General features: G+C 47.7%; 1 protein-coding gene across 5 annotated transcripts in view; it reads left to right on the top strand.

The window, feature by feature from the left end:
- The first annotated feature begins 13 nt into the window (after window positions 1-13).
- CLSTN1 (calsyntenin 1) overlaps window positions 14-24,650 on the top strand; it is a 117,862-nt gene continuing 93,225 nt past the window's right edge. For 2 of the 5 annotated variants that reach the window (XM_033921645.1, XM_033921643.1), the window contains exon 1: window positions 14-424. In XM_033921645.1, the coding sequence (XP_033777536.1) occupies window positions 331-424 (94 nt within the window). In that variant the 5' untranslated portion in view covers window positions 14-330. Of the gene's footprint in view, window positions 425-645; window positions 665-24,650 lie in introns of those variants that run through there. The other 3 variants (XM_033921647.1, XM_033921646.1, XM_033921648.1) reach the window with 2 other exon arrangements.

Genomic DNA, 24,650 nt, shown 5'->3' with positions numbered 1-24,650 from the left:
CTTAGTAACGGCGCGCCGTGACGGGAGGACGGTCTGAGGTAGGAGAGTGTCCTGTACCCGCCGCCATCTTAATTCTGCCACCGCCTCCTGCAACGATTCCCGGGCTGTGGGGGGGGAAAAAAAATAGAGTCCGCCAGAAATTAGACACCTTAAGCCAACCCTGAAGAGGGTCATTTGTTGGATTTTAACCGGCTCGGTAGTGAAAACAGGAGCGCCTGGGGGAGGGGGGATAGACTGCGAGTGTGGCGCCCTCAGCTTCGCCATCTCTTTCTTTTTCTCTGTGACTGTTATTCCACTCCTATTACTGGTTGCCCTGAGGAAGAGGGGAAAATGAGTCCGGGGAAGAAGCGAGCTGGTTCCATCCTCCTAGCCTGGAGGTTGATACTGCTATCTGGGCTGCTCTGCGGAATCCGGGCTGGCAGAGGTAAGGATGCTGTGATTAGTATGTGATGATAACAGTGGCCTGGTCAAACTGGAAACCGGCATGGAGGATGAAGAGGGGAGGGGTTTACCTTACATCCTAGGGATGTGTGTATGGAGGCACGCCGGGCTCTGGCTCTCTTTCTCTCCTGCTTCCTTGCATGACTGTGCTTCTTTCTGGAAAGAGTGGGAATCCCTTCATGGTTTTGAAAAATCCGGAGCTGGCTCCACATACTCTTTATGGGTAGAGATTGCAGACACGTTGTCTGTATTCGGTGTTCTGAAATACTTTATTTTTGGTTTCGTCTATGGTTGGTTTGTTTTTTAAGTGCTTAAACGTTGCTAGTATTGATTTTGCAAACTGATAAACCATACGCATTGCAGATCTGCTAATAGGTTTCAGTGGAGCAAGGTTTTTCTTTTGCCTGTCTTGAATTGCTGAGGATTTCAGTGAGATACAGTATTCGCAGGACTTTTTTTGTTGCTTAAAATGAGTGTCTTTAGTATACAAATAACTTAATTTGGTAACCCCCGTTTTAAAGCACAAACTTTAACATACTGTAGAAGAAAAGTGTGTAATTTGAAATTGTTATAGTTATGCTTCATTTTAAGATATATATTGGGAGTTCGGATGATGAATCAAATTTTTTAAAATTTCTTGATCTAGGATAAGACGATGTATTTTATTTGTTTAGATGTGTAGAGTCATTTTGAATTTTTTAGACAAAAAATTAAATTTGAAAAAGCATATCAGGAAAAGGGCTTAGGGTCCTTTTTGCCAAAGAGCAGTAATAAACAACAATTATTTTTTGTAGAGCTGTGGTGGAGAGCGGGCATTTTATGTGCTAAGCAATTGGCACGAGCCCCTCTACTGCCTACAAAACAGGTGGCAGTAGGGGTTCATGCACTAATGAGAAATTTAGCATGTGGCATAGGGGAAGAGTGGCCTAGTGGTTAGAGCTGGTTCCTCAGCACCCTGAGGTTGTGAATTTGATCTCAGCCTGCTCCCTGTGACTCTGGGCAAGTCACCTAACCCTCCAGGTACCACAGTTAGATTGTGAGCATGCATGGACAGATAAGGAAAATACTTAAGAGCATTAACATTAACAAACAACCTCCAATAAAAACCTCCTTCAAAACACGCCAAAAAATCGAACCCTCCATATTCTGGGATAAAGCAGACCACGCCACCACCAACATAGCTCCCAACGAATTTATATCCCAATGGAGATCCATAAGTGAAACCATTCTAAATGAGCTAGCCCCAGAAAAACTAAAATTCAAAATATGCAGACCTTCTGATAAATGGTTCGACGCCGAACTTCTCCAATCTAAAAAGCTCTGCAGACAACTAGAAAGAGTCTGGAAAAAAAACAAGAGTTTAGAACACACTAAAACTGCATGGAGATACCAAATTAATCAATACAAAACCAAACTCAAGGAAAAACGAAAAGCCTACTACTCCAAAATGATAGGCAAAAAAACCCCAGACACAAAAAAGCTATTTAATCTAGTAAAGAACCTCACAGATACCAAACCTTACCTCTCCAACCAAGGTATCCACCCACCAACAGCCATCCACCTAGCAGACCATTTCAAAAACAAGATCACCAATATCAGATCTACATTCATCAACACACACACCCATCTAGAAAAGATAACAACAAACCCATCAACTAGCGAAGCCATCGTAGCAGACAGAAGCTGGTCCGATTTCCCAATTCTAGTCTGGTCGGATATGAACCGACTCTACAATAAATACAGCCATGCTTCCAGTGACCTAAATAATTGCCCCACCTACATATTATCAAACGCCTCCACCACATTCAAAACCAACTTCATGCTATGGATTCAAACCACATTGACAGAAGGCCAATTCCCACAGGACCTAGGAGAGATCTTAATCACTCCAATCATAAAGGATCACAAAGGCCCAATAGATAGCCCCTCCAACTACAGACCTATCGCTTCAATACCATTGTACGTTAAAATAATAGAAGGCCTATTGGCACAATACCTCACCGAATATCTGGAAAAACATAACCTACTCCACCCCTCACAATCAGGATTCCGAACTAACCATAGTACAGAAACACTACTTGTCACATTACTAGATACAGCCCGACAACACATCAGTAAAGGAAAAAAAATGATATTAATACAATTAGACCTCTCCGCAGCATTTGACCTAGTTGACCACACCTTATTACTACAAATTCTCGACGCCATAGGAATCTCAGGCAAGGTCTACAAATGGTTTCAGGGGTTCCTCAAATCTAGAACCTACAGGGTAAAATACAATGATATCAAATCAGAACCATGGACAAATCCCTGCGGAGTTCCACAAGGATCACCTCTCTCACCTACGCTCTTCAAACTCTTTATCTCCTCCCTAGGAGCCACTTTAGATACCCTAGATGTCACATCTTTCAGCTATGCTGATGACATCACCATAATCCTCCCCTTCGACCCATCAGAGACCACCACCACAACAAAGCTAGAAACAACCTTAGACACAGTAGAAAAATGGATGATGGATCACAAACTAAAACTAAATTCTGAAAAAACAAAATTCCTTTTGCTCAAAAAAGCCCAAACTCCTACCATCACTGAACTGAAAATCAAAAATACCAAATACCCAATACAACCCGAACTAAAACTACTAGGAGTTACGATAGACAGATGTTGCACAATGCAGCCCCAGATCAACAAAACAACCCAGAAAGCTTTTCTTTTTTTTTTTTTTAGTTCAATAATTTTATTGAATATTATAAGAATTATAAACAGAAAGCAGTTCAAACACATAGAATCATAATAAAAATCATGTATCAAATATTCGTATCTACAATCGTTTGAATAGAACTAGATTAATGAAAAGGATCGAGTATCTGGAACTGCTTAGAAAAGGAACAGAAAAAGACAGAGAAGCAGGAGGGATAAGAGAAAGAGAGAGAAAGATAAAGGAAGAGAGAGAGAAAGAGAAATAGAGAGAGATAGAGAGAGAGGCAGAAGTGTCTATAAAGCAGAACGAACATATGAATCTAAGAATGACCAAGGTGATTTGTTTCGTGTCAAGTTTGTAGAGGATCGAGAAAACAATTTCTTCTCATAAGCATAAGATTCAAATTTGTGGTACATACTTAAAGAGTTCCACCAGAAGGTGTAGTCTAGTAATGAGGATGATTTCCAGTTTTTTAGAATATGCATTAGAGCTATCACAAACATGGTGTCTATGAGTTTAGGCGGGCAATTTGATTGTGCAAAACATGGGTGTTGAGAACGAAGAATTATAATGTCCATGGAGATCACTTCTGAACATTTAGTGATAGATTTTATGGTATCCCAAATACGAAGCCAAAAGGAATGAACCATATTGCAGTGGAAAAGCATGTGATCGAGAGTTCCGGGTGCTTTCAGACAGTTCCAACAGATAGAGTCTTGTTGTAGAAAGCTTTTCTAACCATGAGAAATCTCCGTAAAATCAGAAAATTCTTTGACCAAGCACAATTTAGACTAATCGTCCAATCCCTAGTCTTAGGTCTGCTGGATTATTGCAACTCCCTATATCTTCCTTGTCCAGCCACTATGATAAAACAACTCCAGACCATACAAAACACCGCCCTCAGATTGATCTACTCACTCAAAAAATATGATCACATAACAACTGCCTTCTTAGACTCTCACTGGTTACCCATACAAGCACGAATCCAATTCAAATTCCACTGCCTGATATTCAAAGCATTACACGGCTCTTCCCCCTCCTATCTAAACAACCGCTTAAACCAAATCTCCACCTCAAGACACAGAAGAACCTCGAACCCTTTCGCCTTCCCCCCACTCAAAGGCACACAACGCAAGAAAATGTTTGACAACCTTCTGGCAACACAAGCAGCAAAAATCAACCATTCCATCTCCAATCTTATGACAATATCAGACAACTTCAAAACATTCAGAAAAGAAATCAAAACCCTGCTTTTCAAAAAATTCATCCAAATATCTTAACCCCTCCTCTTTTACCTCCAGAAGATTCACCTACCTTCAGATAACCTTCCCCCAAATTACCCACCTTAACACCTTCCAATTAAACAAATACCATAAATAGATTGTAACCTACCCTCTCTAACTGCATTCCATATGTATTTTTCATACAGTTCTTCACTGTCAGTTTAATTTCCATCCTATAAGTTCACATAGAATTTTTCTTTTTTCAACCATCTTTATTTTCTCTTCTTTATTAATTTCCAGGTACTTTAGTTAGATTGTGAGCCTTTGGGACAGTAAGGGAATTTTTTAAGTACCTTCTTACTTCTCATTTATAATCTTAATGTATATTTTCTTCAAACCGCTTAGAACCTAACGGATGTAGCGGTATATAAGAAATAAATTACATTACATTACATTACACCTGATTACTATTCAGTGTATTGTAAACAACTTTGGGTGACTCTTTTCATGGATAGGTGTTTAATAAATCCCAATAAATAACATGAAAAATTGTAAAATCAGCCATTTTACCCCAGCAGTTAAAATGGCCTTTGTGCACAGGAATAACCTGCATCAAGTACAAGCTAAGATCACTTCTTGTTAGCAGCAGCAGATGAATCCAAACAAGTGGGTTGTGTCCATCTACCAGCAGGCGGAGATAGAGAGTATCGAGCTGATCTCTGTCATATATCCAATTGTATGCTTGCTGGTAGTTCAGTATTCTCTATCTCCGCAGGCAGATGGATGATCTTTAATCCTGCTCCTGGTTTCATCTGATGCTCAATCTGGCCTGCAAGCGATGGATATCCCCAATTCCAAGCTCAATTAAGCTCCTGTTTTGGTTATGCACACTCAGTTGAGCTAGGGGATTTGGCTTCCTGAGTGCCTATTTAGGGTATAGCTGATGGTGCCAGTTCCCTACGCATCCTCTTTAGCCCCATGCATTCTTGGCCCTGCACTCCTACTCCCTCCTCACGTAAAAAAGGGGGAAACTGATTGTTGAACCCAGAGGAGGTGCAGTGGACTGGAGGCATTTGCAGGGCAATTATACTGCCAACATTGTTTTAGAGACTTTGGATCAAGGCTCAGTGAGTATATTTGTTTGTTTTCTCTTACTGTTGGAGTCTGATTCGCTTCCTGCAAGGTCTTTCACATCTGTAACGGGGGAGGGGGGAGAAGGAGAGAGGATCGGTCCACTGCCCTCTTGGTCCTGAGAGATAATTTTCCTTCTCGGCACTATTTGGGGCCTGTCTTTTGTCCTGCCTGAGTTGTAAATGGAAAAAAAAATGCAAATTACCACAGCATCTCCATGTATTTTAGCGAGAAGGGACTCGTCTCTACCTTTTCGGTTCAGGGCTTTCTTTAGATGGGAGTCATGGTGGTGGGAGGGGCCTTGAGGTTGACTCTTTACTTCTGGAGCCTTCATTTCTGCTTCCTTTCCTGTCTCTGCTCCGTCCTTGGCGACAGGTGGGGAGGATGGTTTGGCGGCATCCCCAGCTTCCTGGTCGTGGCTCCAGCCTTGAGTATTGGCAAGAGGGTATTTTCATGCCAGAATTTTTAGCGGCATTCAGTTTCTTTTAAATAAAGTTATGAGCAGGGATTTTGTCATCGGCAGCATGGGGGAGGCACTGCTGCTTATGCTGATCGATGCCTGGAAGTGAGCTTATGCAGAGCGGCATGCTTCCATGGGGGGCACGGCACACAGTAAAGGAGCTAAACAGGATTGGAGAACTTTCACCAGTTCCTATTCTGCCTGAAGGCTGCTTCTTTTTGCAGCTAGTTGTGTAATTGCGGGCAAGTATTTTCATGTACATGATATATGTGTGCTTTTGCACTTTCCGCTGTGGTTGAGGCAGTAGTCTCCTTATGGGCAAGCCTCTTTTCTGGTCCAGTGGCCCTGCCAGCCTGCTTCTTTTTAGCCTCCTAAAAGGGCATTCTCTGTCTCCTCTGGTCCTTTTCCTCACTTGTGTCTTCAACACCTGCTCTTCCTAGTGACTTTCTACAAATCCTTCAAGGGTTTGTCATCCCTGAGGTATGCTGATCCTGGGTTCAGTGGAAAAGGGGTTGCTTCTCTCTCTGCTCTGCTGAAGCAGATAGTGGGGTATTCCAGAGTCATTCTTCTCTCACTGGGACTGTTTCCATTTATACAGATTCTCTTTCCATGCATCAGTTGCTTTCTAGTCCTCCAGTTAGCTGTATCTGTAGGATCCTGCCTCTAATGTTTTCTTGATCTTTTGGCACTGGGGTCAATATTCTGGCCTGTGGATCTCCAATGAGGTGCTGATCTCTGGGGTCTGTTTGTTTTTCTTGCTCTTTATGGCTCTCCTGGCCTGGTTCTGGCTGCAAGGTTCCCAGCTTCCAGGTAGTTTCTGGCAGAGCAAGGTTGGGACTCGGATAGCTTGGGCGACCTTGCTGTTCTAATTTCTTTGCTTCCAGTTTGACGCAGCTTCGGAAGATGCATCCTGACAAGGGAGGCTAACAGATGATTCTTGCCTCATTTTCTTCAGTCTCCTAGTTCTCTGTTCAGGACCTTCTCATTTCTCCTTGGCAGTTTTGACTCCTAGTCTTTATACAGCATTGCTGTATTCATTTGCTTATTTCTGATTGCATCTTATTATTTCAGTTCACCAAGTGGTATCTTCCTCTTCTGTATTTTACCTTTGCTACTCTTTCTGTTATTGTTTGCCTACATCATGTTCTGGTATTGCTCTCTAGTGGACTTTCCAGTGTCCTTTTAACAAGTATCTTATTTTGCTTTGTGTTTGGCTGCAAGGTGCTTTACTCTTCAACTTCAGGGTTGGTCTCTGGCCTATACAATCTGCTGGGAGATTAGGACTCCGCAGATACGGAGTCTACCCATAGTGTACCTATGTGACAAAGAACTTTTTGGATCACAAGTGTTGTCCTCTCATGTGGCTTCCTGCTTTTCCATGTTCTGGGAAAGAAGAGACATGTCTCAATGTCATAGTCCTACATTCTTCAAATATGGCCTTGATCTTGGCAGATGTTACTTGCATGACATGTCTGCCCACAGGAGTTCATTGACACCATCCACTTCTGTGGCCTTATTTGCAGTAGAGGCACAGGCCTTCGCATAAGAGGAGGGAGGTAGGAAGCTATGAAGTAACTTTATATACTGTAGATGAGCCGCAGCCATCTCTAAGCGCTGGAATTTGTAGGAGGGCCTTCACTGCAGTCTACTCTGTGCCAGTATTGTGCCAGGTGCCTCATCCTATTCTCTCTATCACTCAGCTGCAGTATAATGGGGTACATTTTCTGTTCCAGTACTTTGTTATATAGGAGAGTATGGCATAGTGGTTAGAGCAGGGGGTTCTTAACATGGGGTCCATTATGTTCAGATAAAAAGTAACATTTATATTCACTATACAGCCCAGTTCTGTTTGTTTTTCTAGCAGATAACAAGAGAGTAGATGTAGTAGTAATAGTAGTAGAAAACATAGTAATAGTAGATCTGTTTTAATTTGCACAAGAGGATTGGATTTCATAATTATAATGTGTCCATTGCTTTTTGCATAAAAAAGGAGTGTTTTTTATTGATTGTTTAAAGTTTAATAATACTTTGTGTATGTCATATGCAACTAGGGTTAGAGTTTTTAAAAATAGTTTATTATCTTCGGATCCGGCGTCTGTGCCAGATTAATTGTATCTTCGTGGCTCTCCTGAGCCGCAGGGAGAGAGAACCACAATGGATCGGGGCCCAGGTTGGTGGGACAGTGTCGGACCGCAGTTATTTAGTGTTGCGACTGCTCGTTGCTTCTTCTCACCCCTGGACCAGCAGCGGCAGCTCAGTGTGATTTTAACTTAGTCACACAGCTGCCACTAGCTTTAGTTTAGCTTTAGCCGTGGGGCCTTTGCTAGGCTGGCCCACTTCGATGATACGAGGCGGGCTGGCCTAGCAAAAGCCTTGAGGCTGCCTGATGAATCCAAGGCTAAAGCTAAACTAAAGCTAGCGGCAGCTTTGTGACTAAGTCAAAAGTATACAGTGAGCTGCTGCTAGGTTACAGAAAGGAGAGGTATTGCTGGACAGGGGGAGGAGGGAAGGGGTTCTGCTGGACATGGGTGGAGGTGAAGGGGTACTGCTGGACAGGGGGAGCAGGGAAGGGAGAAGGGGTACTGCTGGACAGGGGGAGCAGGGAAGGAGTACTGCTGGACAGGGAAGAGGTAAAAGGAAGGAAGAAGAGGTGCTGCTGGACCTGGCAGAAAGGGAGGGAAAGGAAAGGTGATACACACTGGAGGGGAGGGTGAGATGGTGCATGGGGAGAGAGCATGTTGGGTTGGGGGATGGTAAAGAGGAATGCCACTTGAGGGAAGAGGCAAGAACAGAGAGAGGCAGAAAGTGTTGGAAGAGGGCAGAAAGGATGGAAGAAGAAATGTTACATTGGGGAAGGGGAAAGGGCAGAGAGTAAAAAGTTGGACTCGTGGAGGGATAGATGTTGGTTGGGAGAGTGAAGGAGCCCCAGAGGAGAAGAATGCAAGAGGAAGAGAGAAAAAAATGTTGGATGATGGAAAGAAGGGAGAAATGTTGGACTGGGAGGGGGACCCAGAAAGGAGGAAGGGAAGGGAGATTGACTGCAAGGGGCAGAAAGAAGGAAGGGAGAGAGAAATGTTACACTGAGGGGGGGGAGGAGAGAGATGTCAAACCATGGAAATAGGTAGGGAAGGTAAGATATGGAAAAGTAGATTTTGAGAAGAAAGCAGAAAAATTGAATGTTAAATTAATGCCAAAGATGGATGCAACGTTAAAGAAATACAGGGATATATATATAACTGATTAGTCAGAAAAATAGCTGTACTGATAGAAAAGAGACTGACTATTGTTATAATTACCAGTGAGGAGAGAGTGACGTATATCTTGAAAAATGCTCAGAAGAGTGAAACCCTGAAGAGGGGGTGAAGACCTCCTCTTAAGAAAGAGTTTATCGTCCAATCATTGCATTGGTGTATGAAAACATCACTCTTCAGTATAGGACTATATCTCGCAATCAGAAGTTATGACAACGAGATTTGAAGAAAGAGGGCACCCTGCTGGAGTCATCCACAAAGCTTATAAGAGGGGGCTGTATGCTAATCGTTCATTGTTGCTAGCGACTCAACCTAAACCTGAGGATCACCCTTTAGTATGTATTCTACCATATTCTCACTTGGCTTTTCACATTAAGCACATTATTAAGCAACAGTGGCATATCATGCAGTACCACCCAGAGTTTCAGGATCTTCCCCGCTTTGCATTTACCAAACAGCACAATTTGAAACAACGATTAGTTCATTCACAGTTTTTCAGCTCATCAGCAGCAGTCTCCCCTGTTGAGGGTAGGCACATGCCGTGTGGGCATTGTAAGATGTGTTCGCACAGTGTTCCCTTGCAGGAGATGAGCTTATCTACAAAAAAGAAACCTATCTCTTTGGTCTCAGATTGTAACACCAAAGAGGTAGTGTATATCATTCGATGTCCGTGTGGCATGCAATATGTGGGTTGCACCATCCGGAGTGTGAAAACCCGAATTGGAGAACACATAAGTAGAATTAAATCCGGCACACGAGAAGCCCCACTAGTCCAACACTGGCTCCAATACCAACAGAGTACAGCTGATTTGAAATTTTCCATCTTGGATTCAGTAACCCTCACCCGTGGAGGTGATGTTTCTAAACTACTTTGGCGTAAAGAACAGCAGTGGATTTTTGAATTGAACACGCTGCACCCTTATGGACTAAACAACGAGATCGAATGGGTTGCTTTCTTGTAATCTCTGCTTTGTTTTTCCTAAGTTTTGCCTTTTTGCATAAATTTTTCTTTTCATATTTTTTCTATTTTCAACATGCTTTATGTACAGTGTCAGTTGTTAGCTGGTGACAATAACCTTTTGACGCTTTTGGCGTTTTTTGACGTCATTACGTTCAATCGGAGCTCACCCCCCCTCCCCCTCTTTTCAGCATAAATTGGGTGAGGCGGGTCGTGCTTTCCGTCGTTTGGAATTTTTGAATCTAATGACCAGTATGTAAGTTCTCAATACTTCCTTGCTTCATTGTTTTGCTAGTAAGATGTTATTCGTTTCCTCACCACAGTAAGTTTTAGCATACTGCTGCGTTGTGGGGTTTTTACAAAATTATTATTATTGTTTTTCAGATTTTCTCTTTTGGAAAAGTATTGTGACCTTATTAAAGCTTGCACAGAGGGTTTCAAATGATTTATTTTTGGGTCTCCTGAAGCAGATCTTGAAACGGGGCCGCGTCGGGACCCCTGAGAATCTTAACTCTTCAGTTAAGTGCATTGCATCATTTTTCTATTTGACAGAGAATTTCTTTAAAAATTTTGGTACATCATTAATTTAAGCTTATAAGCATAGTTCAAGCTTTACCAGAGACCAGAGAGTGATGTTTTCATACACCAATGCAATGATTGGACGATAAACTCTTTCTTAAGAGGAGGTCTTCACCCCCTCTTCAGGGTTTCACTCTTCTGAGCATTTTTCAAGATATATGTCACTCTCTCCTCACTGATAATTATAACAATAGTCAGTCTCTTTTCTATCATCAAAGATGGATGCAAGGCAGAAAGTGAAGACTGAGAGAAAACCAGTCAATGGACAAGGCGGCCCTGGAAACATAGTTAAAAGCACAGAAAAATAAAGTCACCAGACAACAAAGGTAGAGAAAATGATTTTATTTTCAATATAGTGATTGAAATGTCAGTTTTGAGAAAGGAAAGATGTTAAACTGTGAGGGCTACAGAAAAAATAGTTAATGTCTTATTAAAGAATGAGACATTTAAATACATCACGGGACGTGTCGAGGTGGAAGAAGACATCTTCTTTCTCAAGGGACCCTCGGTCACAAGGGGGCATCCGCTCAAACTCAGAGGAGGGAAATTCGACAGTGACGTAAGGAAGTATTTCTTCACAGAAAGGGTTGTAGATCACTGGAACAAGCTTCCAGAGCAGGTGATCAAGGCCACCAGCGTGCTTGACTTTAAGAATAAATGGGATGCCCTAGTAGGATTCTTACGAGGGTCGAGTTGAGGAACTAGGTCATTAGTACTCAGACTTAATGGGGTGGGTCAGTAGAGTGGGCAGACTTGATGGGCTATAGCCCTTTTCTGCCGTCATCTTTCTATGTTTCTATGTTACCATGACACCTTTGGCACGTAGCCGTTTGCTTAACTGTTAATGCCTTTTCTATATTGCTGTATTCCATTTATGTATGCCTCTACCTTTTTATAATGTACTACAGTTCATCCTAGGGGTTGTACTTGGAAGGAGGACCGGGGGTGGGGTAGGCGGGGGGAATTGTTTGGGGGGGATGGGTAGTTGGCTGTTGTGGGTTCTTTGATATACCTTGAGCTTGTTTTGCTGTCTTTTGTGCTTTTTTCTGTTTTTCTTATTGAGCTCAATAAAATATATTTGAACATAGTTTATAAATCTTTCCTTTAACTGTTAAAGGAAAGATTTATAAACTATAAAGAGTACCTCATGCAAAATTGTCATATCATGTCCCCCCTCTCCCTGCGTTCCTCTAGAGTGTAGAGCTGCAATGTGTTTAGTCTTTCTTCGTACGAGAGACCCTTGAGCCCCGAGATCATCCTAGTGGCCATCCGCTGAACCGACTCAACTCTAAGCACGTCTTTACGGTAATGTGGCCTCCAGAATTGCACACAGTACTCCAGATGAGGTCTCACCATGGTTCTGTACAGTGGCATTATGATTTCAGATTTGCGGCTAACGAAGCTTCTATTGATACATCCCATAAGTTGCCTTGCTTTGGATGAGGCCTTCTCTACTTGTTTGGCGGCCTTCATGTCTGCACTGATGATTACTCCCAAGTCTTTTTCTTCTGAAGTCCTAGCTAGTGTTTCTCCATTTAAGGTGTAAGGTTTGCATGGATTTCTGCTACCGAGATGCATAACCTTACATTTCTTAGCGTTGAAGCCCAGCTGCCATGTCGAGGACCAGTTTTCCAACGTAAGCAGATCCTGCGTCATATTATCCTGCAGATTGCTTTCACTTACTATATTACATAGTTTGGCGTCATCAGCGAATAGAGTTATTTTACCCTGAAGCCCTTGGGTCAAGTCCCTTATGAATATATTAAAAAGGAGTGGACCCAGGACCGAGCCCTGTGGCACTCCGCTGGTCACCTCCGATGTCTCAGAGAGGGTGCCGTTGACCACCACCCTCTGACGTCTTCCACTCAGCCAATCATTGACCCATGCAATTAGTGTCTCACCTAACCCCATCGATTTTATCTTGTTTAATAGTCTACGGTGTGGGACGCTGTCGAAAGCCTTACTGAAATCCAAGTACACTATGTCCAGAGACTCTCCCGAGTCTAGCTTTCCTGTTACCCAATCAAAGAAGCTGATAAGATTGGATTGGCATGACCTACCCCTAGTGAATCCATGTTGACTAGGATCCCTTAGATTCCCCTCATCCAAAATCGTGTCTAATTTACATTTAAGTAGTGTTTCCATGAGTTTACACACTATCGATGTGAGACTCACTTTTCTGTAATTCGCAGCCTCCGCTCTGCAGCCCTTTTTGTGCAGAGGAACGACGTTAGCTGTTTTCCAGTCCAGGGGGACTCTCCCCGTACTTAGGGAGAGATTGAAGAGCATGGCTAACGGTTCCGCCAGGACATCGCACAGCTCTCTGAGCACTCGTGGGTGCAATTTGTCTGGTCCCATGGCTTTGCTCACCTTGAGTCTTGACAGTTCGCTGTAAACATCAGCTGGTGAGAACCCAAAATTCTGAAATGGGTCTTCCTTGCTTGGCTTTGCTTCCAGCTGTGGCCCGTGTCCAGGTGCCTCGCAGGTAAAGACTGAGCAGAAGTAATCGTTCAGTAGTTTGGCTTTTTCGGAATCTGTTTCCACATAAATCCTGTCTGCTGTTCTAAGGCGTACTATCCCGTTTGTGTTCTTCTGCCTGTCACTAATATACCTGAAGAAGGATTTGTCCCCTTTCTTAATGTTCTTTGCTAGAGTTTCTTCCACTCGAAGTTTGGCCTCCCTGACTGCTGTTTTGACCGCTGCAGACCTTGTCTTGTATTCAATGTTAGCTTCTTTCTCCCCGGTGCGTTTGTATGAAAGAAATGCTCTTTCTTTAGCACTCTCCAGACCAGTAGAGGTTAACTTTACGATTGGGTATATATCTAATCATGACCAGCAGGTGGAGACTGAAAACAAAACTTTGGGACAGTATATCCTAGCCCCTCCTCTCTATTTCCCTCAGTCTTCTTTCAGTCTCCAGCAGGTGTTGAGTGATCTGTACCCATCTCCCTTGGTAGGGCTGTTGGAATTTGTTTAGAGGTTTATTGTCCCTGTTTTTAGCCGGACGGAGCTTGGACGGACTCTGTTTGGGGGTTCGTCCGACCTCGGGGGTGTCAAACCCGGCGGGTCACGAGCGGGGTCCCTCCCCCCACTTCCTCCACCTCCCCATATTTTTTTAGAGGAGCCTCAGCAGTAAGCCTTGCCCCCTAAATCAAGCAAGGCATATTGCTTCGAGAGCCTGTGGAGTCTGTTCTGTAAAAAAAAAAAAAAAAAATCCTGAGGTAGTGCTGGTCTGGAGGGTTGTATCCCTTTAAGAAAACTGTATTTTACTGTATTTTTTCAACTAACCGGCACTTTTTTTTTACAGCTAGGTCGCGTATGGAGCAATGAGCACTTCTAAAGGGAAAAAGTGCTCATTGTGCTCCAGACGCGAGGCACTCGCGGCCGGCCTGTGCAAGCGGTGTTCAGGCCGGTGCGGTGGAGGAGCTCCGTCGGCAGCGGCTGCAGGCGCCCAGAGCTCCCCGCCGATGGTGCCTCGCGAGTCGGCAGGGAACGGTGGAGAAGCCCGGTCTTCTCCGTCCGCCCACGGAGGGATTCCCCGAGCCGCCGACGGTCAGGTTTTAGAGGATTCCCTCTCAGCTGATATTTTGACAGCTGATGCCGGCTTGCCTGTTTTAGCGGCTGAGACTATTCAGGTCTCTCAGCCGCTGCAGGCTGTGGAGGGAGCTGTTTTGGCGGGAAAGACGCCATCTTCTCTGTCTGGCCCCTCCATTTTGTCTTCCACCTCAGGTGACCTTCCCCCTGTTTTGGCTAAGCAGGGGCAGGTTTCTGCTGGGTCCCCTGCTGTGGCAGGGAGTCCCTTGGGACCCTCGGGGGGTTTTTCCCCTGATTTTTTCTTTTCATTATGCAAAGCCTATTTTCAGGCGGCTGGGGGTCCCGGTTGCGCCCAGGGGGTCTCGGGGGGTGGGGTTTCCTCCGCGCTCCCTGCGGCTTTGCCTCTCTCGTCTGACGTGACGTCCCCTCCGCCGCCTCTCTTGTCCAAGCGTCCGCGGGTGTCGTGGGACGAGGATTTGTGGTCGGAGGAACGTGTCGGTCTGGAGGAGGACCTGGACCCTTCTGAGGAATTCCAGGACCCTCTGGAGGGGACGGAAGCTGGCGGCGGGTTGTCGGGTTTCCCGTTCTCCAGTGACGAGGCGTCCGTGGTGCGCCTTTTTCAGAGAGATGAGCTGCCTGACCTTATTCAACAGGTTTCTTCGGCTTTGCGTTTTGAGGACGCGCCGCCGGAGACTCCGCGTGTGGGGGACCCTCTGTTACGAGGGATCCGTTCCGTTTCCCGCTCTTTTCCTATGCATCAGGATATTCGGGATATTATTCTTGAGCAGTGGAAAACGCCGGAGACGCCGTTTCGGCTGGCGCGCAGCATGGCTCGCCTGTATCCCATTCCTGAAGGGGATCGGGCTACGTTAGCTTCGCCAGTCGTGGATGCGGTGGTCTCGGCTATTTCCAAGCGGCATACCGTGCCTGTTGAGGGCGGTTCTGCCTTGCGGGACTCTGAGGAGCGCAAATTGGAGACCATCCTTAAGCAAAATTTTCAAGTCTCTGCCTTTGGGGTCCAGGTGGCTATTTGTGGGGGGACTGGTCGCTCGCGCCGTGTTTCGGTGGGCGGAGCGGGTCTTGGATCGAGAGTCTGACGACTGGTCTCTGGTGGATCAGGAGGTAGCGAAGATTGAGATGGCTGCCTCATTCCTCTCGGATGCTCTGTATGACTTGGTGCGGATCTCGGCTAAGTCCATGGCTTTTGGCGTGGCCGCAAGGCGTGTGTTGTGGCTGCGCGCTTGGGCGGCGGATGCTGCGTCCAAAGCTAAGCTTACTAAATTTCCCTTTCGGGGGTCGTTTTTATTTGGAGAGGACTTGGATAAGTTGATTCAGACTCTGTCGGACTCGAAAGTTCCCCGTTTGCCGGAGGACCATGCCCGCCCGGCGTCTCGGGGTGGTGCGGCCCGGGGGCGTTTGCGGGAATTTCGCAAGTATCGCCCTGGGCGTGGGGCTGCTTCTTTCCAGTCTCCGGGGTTTTCCCGGGGTCGGTTCTTCCAGCGCATGCAGCCCTTTCGGGGGGCCCGTCGGGGGGCAGGGAATCCCTCCGCCGGTTCCCCCGCTTCCCGTCCTGCACAATGACGCCTTGCCGGCGCCCCCCTTGGTTCCGGTGGGGGCCCGGCTGCGCGACTTTTTTCCCAAATGGGCCGAGATCACGTCCGATCAGTGGGTCCTGGAGGTGGTGCGGGACGGTTATGCCCTGGAGTTCGCCCGCTCTCTGCCGGATTTTTTCCTCGCTTCTCCATGTCAGACTCCTGGGAAGACGCTGGCGTTTCGCCAGACCCTTCAGCGCTTGCTAGTTCTCAGGGCAGTAGTTCCAGTGCCCCCCCCGGAGTGGGGCACGGGCAGGTACTCCATTTACTTTGTGGTGCCCAAGAAGGAGGGGACTTTTCGGCCCATCCTCGATTTGAAAGGGGTCAACAGGGCTCTCAAGGTTCCCTCTTTCCGTATGGAAACGCTGCGGTCGGTCATTCTGGCGGTTCAGCCGGGGGAGTTTCTCACTTCTCTCGATCTGACGGAGGCCTACTTGCATGTTCCTATTCGGGCCTCTCATCAGCGTTTCCTGCGCTTTGCGATCTTGGGTCGGCACTATCAGTTCTGTGCGCTTCCCTTTGGGCTGGCCACGGCTCCCCGGACGTTCACCAAGGTGATGGTGGTCGTCGCGGCAGCCTTGCGGTCGGAGGGCATCCTGGTACACCCCTACCTGGACGACTGGTTAATTCGGGCCAAGTCGTTGCAGGAAAGCTCCCGGGTTACGGCTCGGGTGGTGGAGTTTCTCCGGTCGCTGGGCTGGGTGGTCAACCTTTCCAAGAGTCGGTTGGTTCCGGCTCAGCGTCTGGAGTACCTCGGGGTGCTGTTCGACACCTCCTTGGGGAAGGTCTTCCTCCCAGAGGCCCGGGTGAGCAAATTGCAGTCTCAGATTCGCCTGCTTTTGGCGTCCCGGTGTCCTCGGGCGCGAGATTTCCTCCAGGTCCTGGGGTCGATGGCGGCGTCCCTGGACGTGGTGAGGTGGGCGCGGGCCCACATGCGTCCTCTCCAGTATGCTCTGCTCCGGAGGTGGTCTCCCCAGAGGCACGGGATGGATGTTCCGGTTCCCCTGCGAGGCTTGGCGCGCTGCAGTCTGCGTTGGTGGCTCCGGACCCCTCACCTAGTTCAGGGGGTGGGTCTGGATCTTCCGCAGTGGACGGTGCTCCTTACGGATGCGAGTCTCCTGGGTTGGGGGGCCCAGTGCCTGGGTCACTCAGCTCAGGGAACCTGGTCCACGGAGGAGGCCTCCTGGTCGATCAACGTGTTGGAGACCAGGGCGGTCCGGCTGGCGCTGTTGGCTTTCCACTCCCTTTTGTTGGGCAAGTCGGTCAGAGTCCTGTCGGACAATGCCACGGCGGTGGCTTATGTCAATCGTCAGGGGGGCACCAAGAGCACTCTGGTGGCGCAGGAGGCGGCTCGGCTCATGGTTTGGGCGGAGTCGCATCTTCTGGACCTCTCGGCCTCTCACATTGCCGGGGTAGAAAACGTTCAGGCGGACTTCCTCAGTCGTCACTTCTTGGATCCGGGAGAGTGGTGTCTCGGCGCCGAGGCGTTTCAGTTGCTAGTGCGTGCTTGGGGGCAGCCCCTGATGGATCTGATGGCTACAAGTGGCAACGCCAAAGTACCCCGCTTCTTCAGTCGTCGCAGGGACGGTCTGGCCGAGGGTCTGGATGCTCTGGTCCAACCGTGGCCAACGGAGGGGCTGTTGTATGTGTTCCCTCCTTGGCCATTAGTGGGCAGAGTACTGCTTCGCATTGTTCGCCATCCGGGGCTGGTGGTCTTGGTGGCTCCGGATTGGCCTCGTCGTCCGTGGTATGCGGATCTGGTGAGGCATCTGGTGGCGGATCCTCTTCCTCTGCCTCTCGGGTGCGATCTTCTGACGCAGGGTCCCATTCCCATGTTCGACCCGTCTCCCTTTTGTCTTACGGCTTGGCTCTTGAAAGGGGCCGCCTGAGTAAGAAGGGATATTCCGACAAGGTGATCTCTACACTTTTGGGGTCCCGGAGGCTTTCTACCTCTCGGGCTTATGTACGGGTTTGGCGTCTTTTTGAGGAATGGTGCCGAGCGCGGGGAGTGGTCTCCTTTCGCGCTTCTCTGCCTAACATTCTAGAGTTTTTGCAGGATGGCCTGGATAGGGGCCTGGCCTGGTCTTCTCTTCGGGTTCATCTGGCGGCCCTGTCGGCTTTTCGGGGGCTGGTGACAGGTCAGCGTTTGTCAGCCATTCCTGATGTGATTCGCTTTCTTAGGGCGGCCAAGTTGATCAGGCCTCCCATAAGGCCCTCGATTCCCTCTTGGGATCTCAATCTGGTTCTCTCTGTTCTAGTGCGCCCTCCTTTCGAGCCGTTGGATGGCTGTTCGTTGAAGGACCTTACGCTGAAGTCGGTCTTTTTGGTGGCCATTACTTCCGCTAGACGGGTGTCTGAGCTACAGGCTTTCTCTTGTAGGGCTCCCTTCCTGGAGTTTTCGAAGGAGCGGGTTGTTTTGCGGCCTGTTCCTTCCTTTCTGCCGAAGGTAGTTTCTCCTTTTCATGTCAATCAATCGGTGGTCCTCCCGGTCTTGGGTAGTCGGGAGGGTTCTTCTGAGCAACGACAGCTGCGCAAGTTGGATGTCGGTCGGGTCCTCCATGCTTATGTGCAGCGGACCCGGGATTTTCGGAGCTCCGATCATCTCTTTGTGCTTCTGGCGGGTCCTCGTCGGGGGGCTGGCGCTTCTAAGGCTACTATTGCGCGCTGGATCAAGGAGATGATTGCTTCCGCTTATCTTCTGAGTCAGAAGCCGGTTCCGGAGTTTCTCAAGGCTCATTCCACTAGGGGTCAGGCGGCTTCTTGGGCTGAGTCGTCGCTCGTGCCTCCGGTGGATATTTGTAAGGCTGCGGTTTGGTCCTCCTTGCATTCATTTGTTCGGCATTATCGGGTAGATGTTCAGGCGCGTCGGGACGCGGTGTTCGGTGAGCGTGTTCTGGTATCGGCCCTTCGGGGGTCCTGCCCGTGAGAGGGACTGCTTTGGTACGTCCCAATCGTAAAGTTAACCTCTACTGGTCTGGAGAGTGCTAAAGAAGGAGAAATTAGGTTCTTACCTGCTAATTTACTTTCTTTTAGCTTCTCCAGACCAGTAGAGGTCCCCACCCTGTCTGTTGTTGTTGTTGTTGGGGCTGTTGCGCGGGCAGTTTTTGGTTTTTGCTGCGGGTTCTAGTATTTTTCTAGGGCCGGGGAGAATTGAAGAACAGCGGCTGTGGCTCGGCTGGCTTAGCTGGCGAGCTGTGGGGACCTTCTTCCTTCGGGAATTTCTCCTCTGCATTTTCCAACAGCATTTTTGGGTATGTTATTTGTTACTCCTTTCGGAGTATTGTTTTTTTTCTCTCTGTTGTTTTCCAGTTCTTGGTTCTGCTTGGCTATTCGGCAGACTGAGGGAAATAGAGAGGAGGGGCTAGGATATACTGTCCCAAAGTTTTGTTTTCAGTCTCCACCTGCTGGTCATGATTAGATATATACCCAATCGTAAAGTTAACCTCTACTGGTCTGGAGAAGCTAAAAGAAAGTAAATTAGCAGGTAAGAACCTAATTTCTCCTTTCTTGTCCTTGACTAGGTGTGAGACCTCATCAGTGAACCAACGGGGTTTCTTCTTTCTTTGTTGTTTATTTACCGATTTTATGTAGCGGATAGTTGCTTCATGTAGTGTCCTTTTCAGTGTTGACCACATAGCTTCCACATCATCCGTTGTTTCTTGAGCCTGTAGCGTCTGATGGACGAAATCACCCATGCTTGCGAAGTCAGTGCCCCGGAAATTGAGTACCTTTGTTTTTGTTTGTGATCTAGGGAAGCCCTTTCTAAGGTTGAACCATACCATGTTATGGCCACTGGTTGCCAGCGTTTCTCCCACCGAGACTTCCGTGACGCTTTCCCCGTTCGTAAGTACCAGGTCCAGGATGGCCTGGGCCCTAGTGGGCTCTAGTACCATTTGTTTGAGCTGTATTCCCTTCATGGATGTTAATATCCTCCTGCTACTACAAGTTGTTGCTGAGAATGTGTTCCAGTCTACATCAGGCATGTTGAAGTCCCCTAGCAGGACAACGTCCCCCCGTAAGGTGATATTCTCAATGTCTTCAATTAATTCTGTGTCCTTGTCCTCCGATTGTCTTGGAGGTCTGTATACCACACCGAGGTATAGACATTTCTCTCCGCCTCTGGCCAGGTTTACCCAGATAGATTCCCCAGTGTACTTGACATCTGTGATCCTAGTTGTCTTGATGTTCTCTTTGATGTAAAGTGCTACCCCACCTCCCAACTTACCCTCTCTATCTTGGCGAAGCAGGTTGTATCCTGGTATAGTTATATCCCACCCATGAGAGTCTGTGAACCATGTTTCGGATATTGCTACCACGTCTAGGTCTGCATTTACTATTTCTGTTTCTAGTTCTAGAAATTTATTCCCTAGGCTGTGTGCATTTACATACATAGCTCTCCACTCTTTGTGTCTACTAAACTCCTTTAGAGAGTTACCCATCTGAATTAGAGTGTCTCCTAGCGAATCTTTTGCAGCAAGGGTACTTACCTCTGACTTGGAAGTGGAGTTTTGGTTCACCTCATCAGGAATGTTACTTACTGCTCCGGTATATAAATGGGTATCCTCCCCCAACTTACCTAGTTTAAAGCCCTTTGAAGCAAGTGGGCTACTCGGTGTCCGAAGACGTTCTTACCTCTGTTGGTCAGGTGGAGTCCATCTGATCCCTGGAGTCCCTGTAGTGCCTCCCCGTGATTCAGGAATCCGAAGTTCATTTCCCGGCACCATCGTTGTAGCCACTCATTTGTCTTCAGAATATGTTCGTCCCTGTCTCTTCCCTTGCCCCTTACAGGAAGAATTGAAGAGAATACTACCTGTGTTCCTGTCTGCTTCAGCCTCTCCCCCAGAGCTCCGAAGTCTCTAGCTATGCCCTCCAGAGTGTTCTTGGCAGTGTCATTCGTTCCGACGTGGATGAGCAGCATTGGGAAGTGGTCCTTGGGCCTGAGAAGCCTATCAAGACAGGCTGTCACATCTCGTATTCTGGCTCCAGGCAGACAGCAGACCTCCCTCGACTGCATATCTGGTCTGCATATTGGTCCCTCGGTGCCCCTCAACATGGAGTCCCCGATGACTATTACTCTGCGCTTCCTTTGGGGATGTCGATCAGATGTCCCCGGAACTGGAGTCGTGTGATGGGCGTCTTCCTGATTCTCGTCGGCCGTTCCTTCCTGTAAGATCTGGAATCTGTTCCTCAGGGTGAGTTGTGGGGTTGATGTGAAGCTACCCTGTGTACGAGAAAGAGAAGAAGATGAAACTAAATAAGGGGGGGGTCTTCTGCGCTTGCCTGTGGAGGAGGTTACTAGCTGCCAGGAGTCGGCGTCTCCGGCCATCTCCTGCACCCCAATCGTTGGTCTCAAAGCTGAAGGTTTGGGCGTCTCGAGGATGGACTCGTCGTGCGCCTGCACGGTGATGTGGGACAGCTCCTGGAAGACCTCATCGATGAATGCATCATCCTCTCGGTAGTCCAAAAGGGTTCCCAAGTGCGCTGAAAAGAGCGTCCTGGGAGAGAGGAAAAGTCCAACACATCTCGTCTTTCCCACATCAGAAGAGTAATCATCCGGCACCGCCAGAGAGTAGTCTGGCGCCTCCTGATCAAGCCATTTAAGTAGGATACATTTCAATGCAAGAAGAACTGTCCATTTGAGGAAGGCAGCAGCCCCCCATTATACGGGGGGAATAGTGGGGGACAGCTCCAAATAAAACCAAGGGAGAACTGCGGACAGTAATGTTCCAAATGCGCTCCACAAAGAGAAAAATTGTATCCCAAAAAGAATGAATGGCGGGGCCAGTCCAAAACGTGTCCCAAGCCCGCCTCAGGGGCCTGACATCGTGGGCAGGCAGCTGACTCGCGAAACCCAGAGAGGTAAACCCTCTTAGGAGAAATGTATAATCAAAGGACTAGCTTATAGTGTTGTTCCCAAAAAGTAGTATATTTACGATAGGCAGGCAACCTGTTATTGAAACGAATAGGCAGAAAAGGAGTAATGTTAGGGTTAACGGAATGAAACGTACAGACCCAGTACAAAGTCTTTTGCAAAGAGCGATGCAGCACTCTACTAGTGAGAGGCTCAGGAGAAGTAGAGGGGTCAGAATGAAGGTATGCACTAAAGTGAACAGTCCAGAAACAAGAAAGTTCTAAAGAGGTATTAGTGAAAGCAGAGGAACCCCGAAAAAGATCATTAATATGCCGCATGCCGCAACTAATAGATATCAAATATTCAGAAAACCCAGGCTATCCTTGTACCACGGAACCGCTGCCAACTTATAAGGCAAGCGGGCCCTCTTGCCCACCCATAGAAACCGCTGAACCATGCGCTCCAGGCGGCGCTCATCCCGTGAAGTCAAATAAAGAGGAAGCACTTGAAAGATATATAGCCAACACGGGATAATAAGCATATTATATAAATGTACTCAGCCAAGAAGCGAAAATGGTAGACCTCTCCAGAGCTGCAGTTTATTCTGAAGGGCCTGAAACAGCGGCTCCACGTTCAGAAAGTACAAGCGAGATAAGTCAAGCAGGATAAATACCCCTAAATATGTCAATGAAGAGTCCGCCTATCGCAGAGGAAATGTACTCTTCCATGCCATATGTACCTCGAGATTAGAGGGTAAAGCGATTATCTAAGTTGAGAGAAAGTCCGGAGTAAAATTCAAATTCAGAAATAAGGTCCAACGCCATCGATAGAGAGTCCTCAGGCCTAGTGAGAATCAAAAACATGTCGTCAGCGAAGGCCAAAGTCTTCAATTCAATCCCAGCAACATTAAGTCCCTGCACCTCACCAAACCCATGAAGAGTGCAGAGTAAAGGTTCCAAAGAAAGAAGAAAGAGCAGGGGCGAGAGGGGGCATCCCTGCCGAGTACCCCGAAGAATAGGAAAGGAATCCATTCGCGTCCCATTAACCAACAAAGAAGCCCTCGAATTAGAGTATAGAGAACTCACTGCATTCAGATAGAAGCCTCCCAGCTCAACATGTTCAAGGGTACGAAACAAAAAGGACCAGTGGACACTATCAAAGGCCTTAGAGGCATCTAAACTGACAAACAAAGCTGGAATACGATGATATTGACAATGAGCTAGTGCAAAGAGGACCTTACAGACATTACAGACTGATTGGCGACCACGAATGAATCCCACTTGGTCCTCATGAATAAGCGTGGGAAGATGAGGAGCAAGATGGTCAGCTAGCATACGAGAAAGAAGCTTAAGATCCACGTTAATCAAAGAGATAGGGCGATAAGAGTTGGGGACATCAGCCTTTTTGCCAGGTTTCAGCAATAAAGTAATAAGCGCCTCATTAGCATAACGAGGAAAGGAGCCTCGAGCGATAGCTGTGTTGAAATAAGCCAGCAAAGGCTCGCAAAGACTGGAGGAAAGAATGCGGTAAAATTCTCCAGAAAAACCATCTGGGCACGGGGCCTTACCAGAGTGGAGAGCCTTAATAGCATATTCTAATTCCACTGCCCGGAAGGGACTATTAAGAGAAGACACGACGTCTTCTGGGAGGCGAGGGAGTCCTGAGGACTGAAGATAGCCCGCCAACAATTCCGGAGAAGCAGCCTCAAGAGCGCCATACAACTGCTGAAAGAAATAAAATAGGACCCCAGAAACGTCCGACGTACGCGTCACCCTGCTCCCACCCGGGGTCCGAAGAGTCAAAATCGGTTTCCTACTAGACTCACTAAGCGTGCCATAAGGTGCCCCGGCTTATTACCAAATCGGTGAAAGTGATGTTTATGATAGGCTGCCCATTTCTGAAAACGCGAGTGAAGAAGAGAATTGAGAGCCTCCTGGGTAGACAAATAACGTTCCCGAGTTTCCCTCGATGGAGCTGAGTGGAAGGACCGCTATGCAGTATGAAAGGCCTGTCCTAAGGTGATAATCTCCCTATGAATACACTTATTTCTCGCACACAAAAAAGAAATAATATGGCCCCGAATCACCGTTTTAGCGGCAGCAGGGCAGGAGAATAGGAGCAGGAGGTGTTTCCTCTTGCTCCCGAAGATGCCGGTGCGTAGGAGCAGGAGGAGGGTCTGGGCAACCCTCCTGCTCCTGAAGATGTTGGGGAGACTTGCCCAAGGAGCAGGAGGGACCAGGCACCCCTCCTGCTCCCAACAATTTTACAGGTACCGGAGTGGGCCGGACCTGACCAAGCGGGGGAGTGGTAGGCCTAGGAGCAGGAGGAACCGAGTACCCCCCCTGCTCCCAACTTTGGTGTCGGAGGGGGGCCGTGCCGGTTGGGATGTGTGTGCTGCGCTGCTTTTTTTAAAAAAATTTTTTTATTCTGGTTTAATATGATGGCAGGAGGGAGTTGGTATCCCTCCTGCTTTTTTCTCCAGGGGGGGCGGGGGCGCAACAGGGCAGGCAGGCAGGAGAGATCAGGGTCTAAGGGGGGTGTCGGGCAGATCTCTCTTGCCTGCATTCAGACTCTCTGCCGCCGTTCCTCGCAGTGCAGGCCTGCTTTAAAACCATGGGCTTGCACTGCAGGGAACGGCGGCAGAGAGCAGGAGAGTCCAGGAGCAGGCAAGAGAGATCTGTGCTGGACTGAGCCCTGACAGCAGTGACAAGAGGCTGCTTCTCCTGTCACTACTGTCAGGGTGTGCGCATGAGCAGGGATCACTCTGGCCGTGGGTAGGGGGCTTGTAAGAAGCGTGCTAATGATCGTCCCCATTTGCATGCAGGCCTTTACTGAATCAGTCGGCCAGCATGCAATAGGAAACGGATCGTGCACGGTTTAGAGGTTTAGTGAATCCTGCCCTTTGTGATTCTAGTACCTCCAGATTGGC

This window comes from Geotrypetes seraphini, chromosome 15 (genome assembly GCF_902459505.1).
Source record: "Geotrypetes seraphini chromosome 15, aGeoSer1.1, whole genome shotgun sequence".
NCBI lineage: Eukaryota > Metazoa > Chordata > Amphibia > Gymnophiona > Dermophiidae > Geotrypetes > Geotrypetes seraphini.
This window is presented reverse-complemented; position numbering and strand designations above follow the sequence as displayed.